This window comes from Thunnus albacares, chromosome 24 (genome assembly GCF_914725855.1).
Source record: "Thunnus albacares chromosome 24, fThuAlb1.1, whole genome shotgun sequence".
Lineage (NCBI taxonomy): Eukaryota > Metazoa > Chordata > Actinopteri > Scombriformes > Scombridae > Thunnus > Thunnus albacares.
The window spans coordinates 3224358-3236721 of NC_058129.1; the positions used below are offsets into that span (position 1 = coordinate 3224358).

Below are 12364 nucleotides of genomic sequence, written 5' to 3' on the forward strand. Positions count from 1 at the left end.
TCTTAAGATGAATGGCCTGTAATTAATCAAGTGACAGTTCAACAGCGGGGAGAAACCAGGGAAGGCACCTTCTATTTGCATTTTTACATTCCGGCACACAATGTTCTCTCTCATCTATTTATCTCTCTTATCTTCTATTTAGTAATAAACTGCACTGCAGGAAACGCACCACAAAAACCTCCAGTTGTTCAAAAGAGAGTCAAACAAGAACTTGCATTAAGTGTCTGATAATATTAAGTGTGATTGGACTTCATAACCAATGTTTGTTCTGCATTGTAATTGCTTAATATGGCATGGTGAATAATTCAAGATACTAGCAGCTGCATTGTGTCATTAATACAGTATATTTGTGCAAATTACTTTTTTTTTTTTTAGGAGTTTCTGACTAAAGTTTGAGAGGAGAGATTCTCATTTTCAGCTAATCTGCTTTCAGTGCAGAGGAGCTTACTTTTATCCACAGCTCTTCAAACCTTTTCTCCCCTAGGAAGAGTTTCAGTTGCATCCAATTATCCAAATTTCTTCATTTCCTGTTTGTGTGTATAGTCAGTTACGGCCAAATCTACCTCAGCGCGCTCACTCGCACCTTCCCCAAAATAACAGATTGAATTTCCCAAAGATAAAATCACCATGTCTTCCTCTTTTCTCCTCGCATCAACTTCCTATTGTCCACTGGGTCAGCTGTCCATCACAGTTCAAATAATATCCAGCCCAGTCTGGGCGCTTCAGCACAACCTCCATCTGTAATCAAGGCTGTGCTTTCAGACTGCTGTTAAAATATGCTCTGTTTAATGTTCTGCTTATGCAAGGCTGGATTAACCTGTAGGGCAGCCCCGGGCAAAAATTTGCACTCAGGTCCCTGTTGACCCTCTGGATGTAGTCTATAGCTTCCAAGTGCCCATTAATTATAATATTATGGTAACATAAGTTTTCTGTGTGTTATTTAACTGTTTGGTCATTTGAATACACACAACTTTATTTCAGGACATTTCAAGCATGTGAGAACAATATAAAATAAAACATAAAAATCTTAAAACTAGAGATTGACAAGACTGAGCCACAAAGATTAGTTTAATAATGCAGGACCTGCCTTAAGCTCTTCCACTCCAATACCTATTTTGGCTGACTAAAATGATCCAAATTAATAAGGTTTTGACACCTACCAAAGTTTTATGTGGAAGTTTCAGAAACACTCGAGGTAATAACTGCCTGTGACTTTGTCTGTAGAGGTAGTATGGGGGCAGTGTGGGGCTGTGAACTAAGTACCAGTGAATACCTGCCTCATGGCTGAAGAAGATAGCCCACAGTATGACAATTCTACAGTGATTTATTCATGAAAGGTCCAGGCCGATCTTACAAAAAGGACATTCAGAGCTAAATAAATAATTAAATAACTCTTAATGCAACAGTCTTGTAATGATGAAGTACATAAAGGATCTTCTCCCTCTCCAGAGGGGGGTCAGAGGTCAGGCAGCTTGTCAAGAAGCTTCAGTGGTACAGATGCTGATCTACTTGTTTATTCAATATCTTGTATCAACAGCTTGGCCAATCAATGTCAGAGTGAGATACCTTCCAACAACGGAATCGTGGACATGTGTCAGCTAGCTGCAATTAAGGCTACTGTGTGAGAAAGTTGTGGAAATCAGTGGCTGCTGTTTTAATAGATTTCAGCTTTATTCTTTGCAGTGTTTGGGAGTTAACAAGGGGAACTAAGGCCCATACATCAGAGGTTAAGACAAGCGTAGAGAATTAACCGCATAAACAGGCAGCAAAGTCTGGCTCCTAGCTGGAGTCTTTGTGATGATAACTTATGGAGTAAACAAAATCAGCAGAAAGCTACAACACACACACAAACAGACACACACACACACACGCACAGCAGAGGCACATCTCGCTGGCAAGGTCTAATTACTGCACACCAAAGAAAACACTATCTCCTGTTCAATCTATTTTCCCTGAGAAACAATTCCGGAGTCTGCTGAGCCCACTCCCGCTGAGAGAGTCAGTGAGTGAGGCTCCAAAAATTTCCCCAATGCACTGTGTGATCAGCAAAGTGTGTATAATGTGATCATGTCTAACACAGATGTGAGTGTGTGTGTGTGTGTGACAGTGCATGTGCCCTCACCTGAAGTTTGCTCTCCAAGGCGGCGGTGGCGCTGTCTCCACTGGTCTCGTCCACCACTACCACCATGTGGGTTAGAGAGTTGACCCTGACCTGCTCCAGCTCCAGGTCCTCCTGCAGGAGCTGCAACACACACACACACAGAAACACACTTATAAATAAAGCAGAACAGAAATACATACATACACAAGTTTTTATGATGCAGAGTTAATGACTGGCTGAATGTGGCTCGAGGCAACAGGAGCTAAAAATGGTTGGTTTCCTTCAAGACCACAGGAGTTTAGAGCATAGTGTTTTAACTATGTTCCTTTAACACCAGGTGGCAAACAGAGCAGTTGGTTTTAAGATAAAATAAAGACACTGGCCTCCACATGAGCAGACAGGGTGGCAACTAACTATTATCAGGCCTCTAACTTCCTTATACTTTCTTGTAGACACCTCATTCAAACGTCAAATTGTTCAGCTAATTTGGGACATCTGTGCTTCTATTCAGATTTTTGATATCTTCCGTTCTTTTTGAAATATTAAACTCTTTATGCCCATTAAAGTGAATGTAAGAACATTCTGCCCATTTTCACCTCCTCTTAAACTCCTTCATAATCATTTATACTTTCACCTTAGTTTCAGCTTTAATATTTCTTTATTCAACACTTAAAACAAAATTTGCACTTTAATACAAGGACACATTCCGTCCACTCTCATAATGCTAAGATGTTATATTTTAAGTGATATAAATTACTGTTTTTCAAATGTCAGGCTTCCAAACAAGCCTTCAGTTTTACACTTCAACTCTTACAGGTCTCAGTTCTTCTCCTTTGAACAACAACAACAAAAAACAAATGCCTGCTTTACCAGCTGCTTTCAGTGATTACACTTCAACTGACACTTTCTTTCATTTCATATACACTTGAACTGGCCCTTATTTCTCTCAGGACTTCCACTTCAGTCAGTTACATTTGACATTTTGACTCCTTTCGGTGCTTGGACTTAAACATAATCTTCAAATCCTTTCAGCCTTGATACAACTGACTTCCATTTCAACTTTTTTCAATATTTCAACAAATTCATATGTTTTAACTGCAAATTATCAACATGCAAATTTTCCTTAGAACATTTGGCCTTTTCTGGTTTTAACTATTGATTATTATGTGGATTATTTTTTCTATTGATTTCTATTGATTATTTGATTGTTTAGTCTATAATATGTTGGGAAAAAGTGAAAACTGCCCATCAAGAGTTCCTAGAGCCCAAGGTGATGACTTCAGATTGCTTGTTTTGTATGACTAATATTCCAAAATCCAATTACACTGATATAAAACAGAGAAAAGTATCAAATCCATCACATCTGACAATCTGGAAACAGATGTTCATCATTTTTCCTTGATTAATTGATTAATCCATCATCAAAATAGCATAACACCGCAGGAAAAACCCAAACACACTGGTAGTCATCTTTGTCGGTTGATTAATTGAACAATCAATTAATCATTTCAGTACTAGTCTTCAACTCTAAAAAATCTAATAGCTCAAGATTAATGACATTCTGTATATACCAAATTTCAAGATGGTGGTTCAGAGAAAGAAGGAGGAAAGCTGACTCAGTTCATTGCAATTCAGCGTAGAGTAACTGTTCATGATGGATTGTGTGCGACAAGCAACACATGGAAAAAATTTAATTAAAGTTCCCCCCTTTTTTGATTTTCTCATGGGCACAATAAATGCCTCTGTAAGCACTGAATTAAAAGAACTAAACACTTGAACAAACTTTTGTCTGAACAGCATAAACACAACCAACAGCCGCATCTAATCAGTGCTTTTTCACTGAGAAACTCTCAACTCACTTCCATTTTTCAATCTGTATACACAAAGATTGAAACAAGGACTTTGTAGCCTCAGACTAAAACTAGTAAATCGCTGACGACCACAGATGTAGAAGAATGTGGGGGGTTTAAACAACATGTCATGAGTGGTCATGTTGTTTAAACCCCCCACCGCTGGTAGCAGAATTCAATTTCCGAAGCTTCTCTCAAAGCTTCCACTTTCTCAAAACGATTTTTCCACTGGTTGCAATCCCAATCAAAATGAGATTCTGGTGTGCAGCAGGGGAATTGGTTGCAAAAGCAAAAAAAAAAAAAAAAAAGCAGGACACACACAAAAGAAATATTACTGATGTGTTTTGTTTCTCTGATGAATCTATGATTTCTAATTGAGCTTCACTCTTGGGGTAAGATTGTACAGCGGCATGATTGGTAGTGATTTAGCCAATCAGAACCCATTTTCCCATTAGATGATTTCACCCCTTTCAAGTGGCAGAGAAGACAAAACACAAACATAAATGAACCTACTGTCAACACATCCCAATCATTGGCGCTCCCAAACTGAACCTGAATTTAATTTAAGCAGCTTCTTAGTGGTGAGGTTGACTGTACCTACATTGAGATTGAAGTTCATTCTTGATCTTGGAAAAAACTGTTGTCAAAACAATCTCACCAAGGTCCATTCAGTTGATGTTCTGAAGCTTTTGATTGTATTACATGATCTTCCTCAGCAGGTGGAGCTGCCATGTTGTTATGGATTTGTAGATGTTAGATGTTCAATTTTCCATTTTTTCTGAGCACTTTAAAGGAAAAATTTGACACTTTGGAAAATATACTTCCATAATTTGCTTTAGATGAGGAGACTGATACCACTCTCATGTCAGCAGGCTAAGTATGAAGCAACAAATCAACACTCAAACTGCATTTGATGAAATTAGTTGGATGAGAATTTACCTGTCCGTAAACCCCTATCCCAAACAGTGATGGGCCAACCATTTCTCAACATGTTGAAGCAGTGTGCATGGGACTTTAGTATGAGAGATGCTAACATACAAAGAGTTTGGGGAGCCTTTCCAAATACAAAAACAGAGAGCAAAAGTGTCTGGAATGGATTTAACAGCATGTCTATCCACTCTAATATAAGCTTGCTTGATAATATTACGTAAACCTGGATTAGATAAACCACGTTTCAGCAACAGGGCCCTGACCGGCAGCAGCTCACCTTATGCTCTTCCACTTGATGCTTGACGTCCTCCAGGTCAGGACCCAATGGTTGAGCCCCCATCTTCTTGATCCGTGCCTCCGTCACATCCAACCAGTCTGTGAGCTGCTGCAACTGCTGGTGCTGCAGGTCCATTAGGACCTCGTGGAGCCTGAGAGAGGAAGACAATTCAGTTAGCTGTCAATCACTCGTTGAAGCCGTGGGGATAGCCATTATCGAAAATACAGAGCCTTACTCAAGAATAGTGCAGAAGGGCAAATGAAAGTCAGTGGTTAACCACTGCTCCACTCTCATGCCTCAAGTATTGATTAACAACGACTACTGCTGAGTTATTTGGTAGAATTGATAAAAGCCACCTATCCTGCCCTTATATTCACCACTGCATTAGAACAGACCCTTGCTGTCTTGTCTAAGTGGTATTTGGTAGTCCAGGCCGTGTCTGCACAGCTCTATGCTTAAATCAACAAGATTATCGAAGAAGATAGCTGAACAGTTAATTAAATTTGGCTCTGTGTCAGTTATCATTGGATTCACCATAATTAGAACGGCTGCTGTTCTTTGTATCCATGAATGTTAGCTTCTGTGGGAATCTTCATTCACACATTCAATGAAACATTATTCATATGCCTAAATTATAATAGAAAAAGGCCTGTAAAGTCATTCTGTGAACTTTAATGTTGAATATGATTTTAATAATTTGTGTGTGTGTGTGTGTGTATGTGTGACAATTTCGAAGATGGTGTTAAGCTGTAAATGCAGGTGTGTTTGCTGACCTCATGTGACCTCACTACCAGAGATCCAAACAGTGTTGCTGTTAGGGATGTACAGAGAGCCCAGTATTGTATTTGTATCTGTATTTGTTGAGTCAGCAAAATTATTTGTATTTGTATTTGAATAAAAGTGGAAATAGGTGTAACAATCTTGTTTTTGTTTTTCATTATACTTCTAATTTTAGGATATTGAAGTGTTACAATAAGTGTTCTTCAATAAACTATTTTGCAAAGTAGGGTTCCCACACTGAGTCAAACCCAGATCTCCTGGACCATGGGCGACTGCACTGACCACTCAGCCAAAGCTCAGCTCTGCCAGACACCCTGACCTGCAGCTAAGTATACATTCATGACACAGAGATAGTCAGAGTGGAGCATAGCAGAGAGACAGCAATGTAACCTCACTACCGCTCCATCCCTAGTCACTGTGTGACGTCACGCTAGCATAAGCAAATTTAAAAGGGACTCTGTTGTGTTAGGCCTTTGGCGGATCAACCACTGGATGATGGAAAACGTCACTAAATTTGCAGGTTGTGATTTGAATGCATGGCGGGAAGGTCTCCACTGACACCTGGTTCATGATCATAATACTGCAAATGCAAGAGCTTTCATCATAGGCTCAATCACCATTGTGTTACCTCATTCAGTGACAGATAGTGACTTAACAGACACTTATTTAAATGAAAATCTTACAGATTATAACTTTAAAGACCACTGACTCTATTATTTCGTCATATATCAGGAATGGCTCTCCTAAAGTGACCCAGACCTATTGGGGTCATGGTTTTACCTAACAACCAATTTTACTTATCAGGCTGCAAATATTTGCTGCTCATCCCTCTGGATGCATTTTCTCCTGAAACCTTCACTCTCAGCTTGGGTCTCTATGGAAGCTAGTGTGTATAGTTCAGTCTCATTATCTGCATTCTTGAGTGAAGCACAAAAACTTTGCCTTGGACATACCAAAGTTTACCCAGTCACCAACTTGGACCCAATTTCTGAAAAATGTTGCTTTTCAGGCTCCTTCAATTCGTGACCCAATCTCAGCAAACTCACGGTTCATTCCAAATCTGGCATGATAAGCACTTGAAATATTTGTAAACTTTGTTATCAGTAATTGCTGTGCATCTGTCTTCCAACTGACTGAATTTGGCAGGACTCATTTTTCAGGTACCTACAAGTGAGGAAATTTAAAAACTTCTTATAACCCAGTTACCGTTGAAACCCTCATATAACCCTGTTATCTTTAAACCTCACACTGAAAGGATCAATCTCGGTTCTATATTATTTAATCTCAAACATAAGTCAATCCACAATGTCAACAATTACCCCTGCTTGGGAACAGGCCCTAGATTTGAATTTTTCAGGTGACATTTTGGACTAGGCCCTTATCAAGTTACACTTCTATATGCACACCCTCAAGGTGACAAGTAGGACTTTTAGACATGGTGCGATTGACGTCAATAGAGGGATGGGCCCGATAGGTATTTGCCCAACGTGGTGCACACTGCCACAAAGAGGCATCCACTTGAGTTAAGATGTTGAACAAATTCAACTTGAACAAAAAAAATTGTGCTTATACCAAGGCTTTATGAAGCCAGAGCTGCCACATAAACACACCCATGCATGCACGACGGCTGGTTACTAGCAGACGTCTGTACTATTGGTACATTGCTTGTTTGTGGCAAATTAACAGAAACTAAACATATGGTCCAGTGGTCAAATTTGTGGGAATAAGGAGGGAAATTCACACCGTTACACAGATCAAAATAGTACATATTACTCATATTTTCCAAAACAAAATGAGCTAGATTTAAACCTGAGGATCTTATCTCTGACAGATATAATGTGAATGTGTGTTCTGGTCATTGCCTTCCATAGCTGAATTTTGGAAATCAGTTCAAACCTTGTCTGAAACTTTACAATGTCCCACTGACCCTAACCACCATCTTTGCCATGCCCCAACAAGAACTGCTCTCACATAAATCCAGACAAGGCATGTTAGCCTTAATAGCTATATACTAATAGTTGAGAATTACAGTCTTGACTAGTGAAAGTGGTGGACCAACTGACAGACAGACCAACACTGTCATCAATAGCGCCATGCCACTACCATGACTTAAAACATTTGAAAGAGTGTATATGTACCTGCTCTGTCTCTCCATGCTAGCCACTCTCAGGTGCTCCCACCGGGAGTTGAGGAGGTTCATCTGTTCCCTGACTTCAGAGTCCTCCTCCTCACTCAGGTTCCCCTCCGCCAGCAGGGCAGCACCAGCCCGGAGAACCCGCCCCACGCTGCCCTGATGGGTGGTAAGCTCCACCATGTACCCCTGGTGAGAGACGGAATGAAACATTTCACACACATGTTGGCAATGACTCTGCTCATTTTGCCTAATTGACCCTCCTAAAGAAAAGGAGTGCCTCACATCACTATTCCTACTGAATGACCCTTCTCAAGTCACTTTAACTGCTCTCAAAATATATTTCTACCTCTCACCTTAGTGCTTGATCTCTCGTCTGCAAGAGCACTTAACTCTTATATGATCCTTCTGGGGTCTCACACAGGAAAACAGTCAGGGTTAATTTAATTTTCAGAGCATAAAAGTCAATAACAAGCCAGTGTTCCCGTAAGCCCACATCCATCAGCGTGAATCTAACACTTACAGTTAGCTTTAAAACCACTGCCTACCATTGCATCAGCTCTGCAAGAGGACAAAATCCACACATAAACTCAAATAAATACTTTTTTAATATTCGGGACCTTGGATTTGCTAAATTCCCAAAATGTAAATGTTCTGTGATACAGTTTTATGTGGCATGCTGCCTTTCTCAGAGGTTTGTTCACCCTCCACCAACAAACTTAACAGATTGTTTCTGGGTGATGGGCGAATTCACACTCATTACTGCTGTCTTTTCAAGCCTGGCCCTTTAGTGCAGTGGAGGGAGGCTCATTCTTTTCTCTGAATACACAGCTTTCCTAGGTATTGGACATAGTATATTGTTATGGATTGATGTCTATAATTCATTTAAACTCTTTGTTGTTGTTTTTTTGGTGAGTTTTGTCTGTGCACCACTGACTTAAGCAAAAAAAAAAAATCTTGTGCAGTTGAAGAAACTGTCCAAACAAAAAACTGAGATCAAACAACTACAACTACTACTATTTCTGTTAAGTGCAATTTATGGCTACAGTATATTGGCTCTGGCTGCTCTGGCTCTCACCTCATGTGTGTGGAACTGCTCCTTCACCTCCTCCACATGGTTGGAGATGGGAGGCTGGCTCTGAAGCCCATCTTCAGCTGACAGCAGCCATGTCAACACCTTGAAATTCACAAGTGAAATATCATGATGAACTAAAAGGAAGACCGTCGCAATATTTTGTATTTTTGTTATTGTCCACAAATCCCATGAAAAGACCAAAACCAACAATGTGTTAGTCTGTCTCTCAGTACTTTCTGGCTTCCCAACTCTGTCTGTGGCTCTCAGCTCCAAGCCCATTAGTTCCTACTGAAGATGTAAATCTTGAAAAACACCTCACAAATAATTAGTTCCATTTTTATAAAAGGCTCAGTCATTTCCTAAAACAGCTGGTCACTGTGGTTTTTAACAAACGTTACTCAAACCGTGAATTTGTGAATTTTTTTGGGGACTATTTGCAGCATTTGGTGCTCTAGTGAGTATTTCTGGCAGCAGGACGGTGTATATGGGATTGAATCGAAATAAACTATAGTGTGTGTTTTCATGGTTATGAAGGAACATGTCACCCAGTTCAACAGTGTGACTCACTGATGTGTTTTTATTAGTTTTAGAATAAGATATAACAGGCTTTGAGTACACACACAATACTTTTTATCAACTCACTGTTGGCTTTGGATTTTCATGGAATTTGTTGTGAAGGTGAACAAGATAGAATACCATCAGTTTTATCCTTAAACAGAAGATTAGTCAATAATATATGATATATACTGTAAGTTTCTAGTCTTTTGTCAGTCATCTTCTCATTATCACCACCATACTGTACCTCCTCCAGTGCAGCCTGGTAACTCTCCAGGCTGGTGGAGCCTGGAGGCAGAGGACTGAGGCCCCGCTGCAGCTCCTCTTGGCCAGGAAACAGGAGCTAGAGACGGAAAGGATGGGTGGGAGATAACGGGCACAGATGGAGCGTGAAAGTGAAAAGTGATATGAGGAGAAATAGAGGAATAGAGGGTGTCAGGTTTAGAAGGTTAGGATAGAAGGGGTTGAGTAGTAGAGGGAAATGAAGGAAGGAAAGAAGGTGACGGGACAAGGAAAGAGACAGTATGTTAAAAGTGAGAGAAAAAGGGGGCAGGGCAGCAGAGAGATGAGAGAAAAAAAAAACAGGCAGCATGAAAGAAAGGCAGGAGACAGAGAAGATAGAGAGAGATGAGGAGAGGCCTGTTAGTGTTAGCCATTACCGGTGCCGACAAGCAGTTCTGGCCTTTGTCCAACCTTAACAACTTGTCCTTTTTCTCTCTGGGTCTCTCTCTCTCTTCCCCTCTCTCCCCATATCTCTCGTGAGCCCACTACTGATCTGGAAACTAACAACTTCTCTCTTTTTATCTCAGCTCGGCGTCCCTCCTCTCACTCTATTCTTCTCTCTGATAATAAGGTCCTGAAAAGATACACAGGGCCCATCCACGGTGCAGATAAGTGTCCAGCTTCAGTAAGCACCATTTTCTCTTTATACCTGTTTTGTATTACCAATGTGTTCGGTTTTGTCAGATGGTAGAGATTTAGAAATGTGTCAGAGTTTACAACTTGTAACACAATCAAATATAGAACAAATGCTTGTTACCTTTAAATCTATATCTATGATCAGATTTTACCTTTCTGCACCATGTTGTCCATATAAAACATGTCTGACTGAGGAAAACTGTGGCCAACGCATCGTAAAATGTCAACCCTGTTCCTCATATTCTTGAAAAGAAAACTTATAAACCAGGGGTATCTATGTTATGTTCTGCTTTACGCCCCGCATTTCAAAGAACAGTGGGAGTGCTTGAATAAAGCTTATCTGACAAATTATCTTTTCTTCTTGTGATGCTTTTTAGGTGCCTGCCAAGTTAAGTCGAGCACCCTGCTGGTACATTAAATATTTGACACAGTCTCTGAATACACTGCATTCGAGTCAGAGCAAATTATGGGCCACATTTAGCTACGCAGCACAGGGTGACGGCTTTGAAAATACATCTAAGCATTTTGAAATGCCATGTTTTGGGATAGAGGAGAAAAAAAATTCAACGTGGGGGGGATGCACAGTAACTTTGCTTTTGTGTTTCAGGGTGCTATTGTAGTGATGACAGATAGGAAAAAAAAACTTGTTAAGTTGGTTTGTGTTTTTTTGTAGGCAGTGATTTACAGAACAACTTTTTAGTTTGGATTAGCAACAATGCAGTAAGGACTACTTTAACATTTTAGGAAACGCTCTTTCCTCCTGAGAGTTACATAAGAGGATACCATTCTCATGTCTGTGTATTAACTATTAAGCTAGAGCCAGGAGTCGATAAGCCTAGCTTAGCATAAAGACTGACAGCAGCCTGGCTCTGTTCAAACATTCTGTTCAAAACAAGTTGTGCTTTAGTGAGCAGCTGCATGCTGTAACTATTTCTTGGTGACTAGTGGTGAAAATGGAGAAATCAGATAATAAAGAGGGCGCAGATCAGTGCTTTTGTTGTAAAAAAGACGTAAACGTAATTTTTCAATAATCATTTACTACAGAAATGTATCCATTGTAAAAAAAAATTAAAATAAAAACCCATCAAACAACAACCTCAGACCGACAGCCAGTGTGGTCTAAAAGATAACATTGTAACATAGCCAACAACAGTCAGCTGGCAGTTTGCTAGTTTCTGTACGAATTAAACAATAAGATACAACACCTCTTATTCGTGAAGGTGCTGGTATGTTTGAACTTTGGATTGAGTCATGCTGCTTCTAGTCTTTGTGCTGAGCTAAACTAACCCGCTCCTGGTTCTAGCTCCATAGTTAATGCACAGACGTGAGAGTGGTATTGAACTCGTCATCTACTGTTACTCTCAGAAAAAAGCAAATAGTATATTTCCCAAACACAAAGGAATATTTACAAGGACACATCTGAATAGATAGCAAGTTATCCAACTGTTAACTGATAAGAGAGCTGTCTGTACAAAGACGGATAAGAAAAGACGACCCCCATAAGCATAGCTGGCATTCAGTCTCATCAATAGGTCTTTTTCCCAGCAGACATTTTGACTTAGTCAGAAAAGCACATTAACAATGGCTCTGTACTATTCAAGTGTCCCAATAAGCCATGACAGTGTGACAGTGAGCCAGCATGCACAACAGTAGGACCTTGAAACTGAAGCAGCTAAATGGAATTCAGCCATTGTTAATATTGTTATTCACACCTGTGCTTTTCCAACTGTCATATGTCTACATGTCC

General features: G+C 40.0%; 1 protein-coding gene across 9 annotated transcripts in view; it reads right to left on the bottom strand.

Annotated features, from left to right (window-relative positions):
• dmd (dystrophin) overlaps positions 1–12364 on the bottom strand; it is a 320693-nt gene that overhangs the window by 165197 nt on the left and 143132 nt on the right. For all 9 annotated transcript variants that reach the window (XM_044344903.1, XM_044344899.1, XM_044344896.1 and 6 more), the window contains 5 exons: positions 9947–10042; positions 9148–9246; positions 8077–8258; positions 5159–5309; positions 2123–2242 (listed from right to left, as the gene is read on the bottom strand). In XM_044344903.1, coding sequence (XP_044200838.1) covers positions 2123–2242; positions 5159–5309; positions 8077–8258; positions 9148–9246; positions 9947–10042 — 648 coding nt within the window. The remainder of the gene's footprint in view (positions 1–2122; positions 2243–5158; positions 5310–8076; positions 8259–9147; positions 9247–9946; positions 10043–12364) is intronic.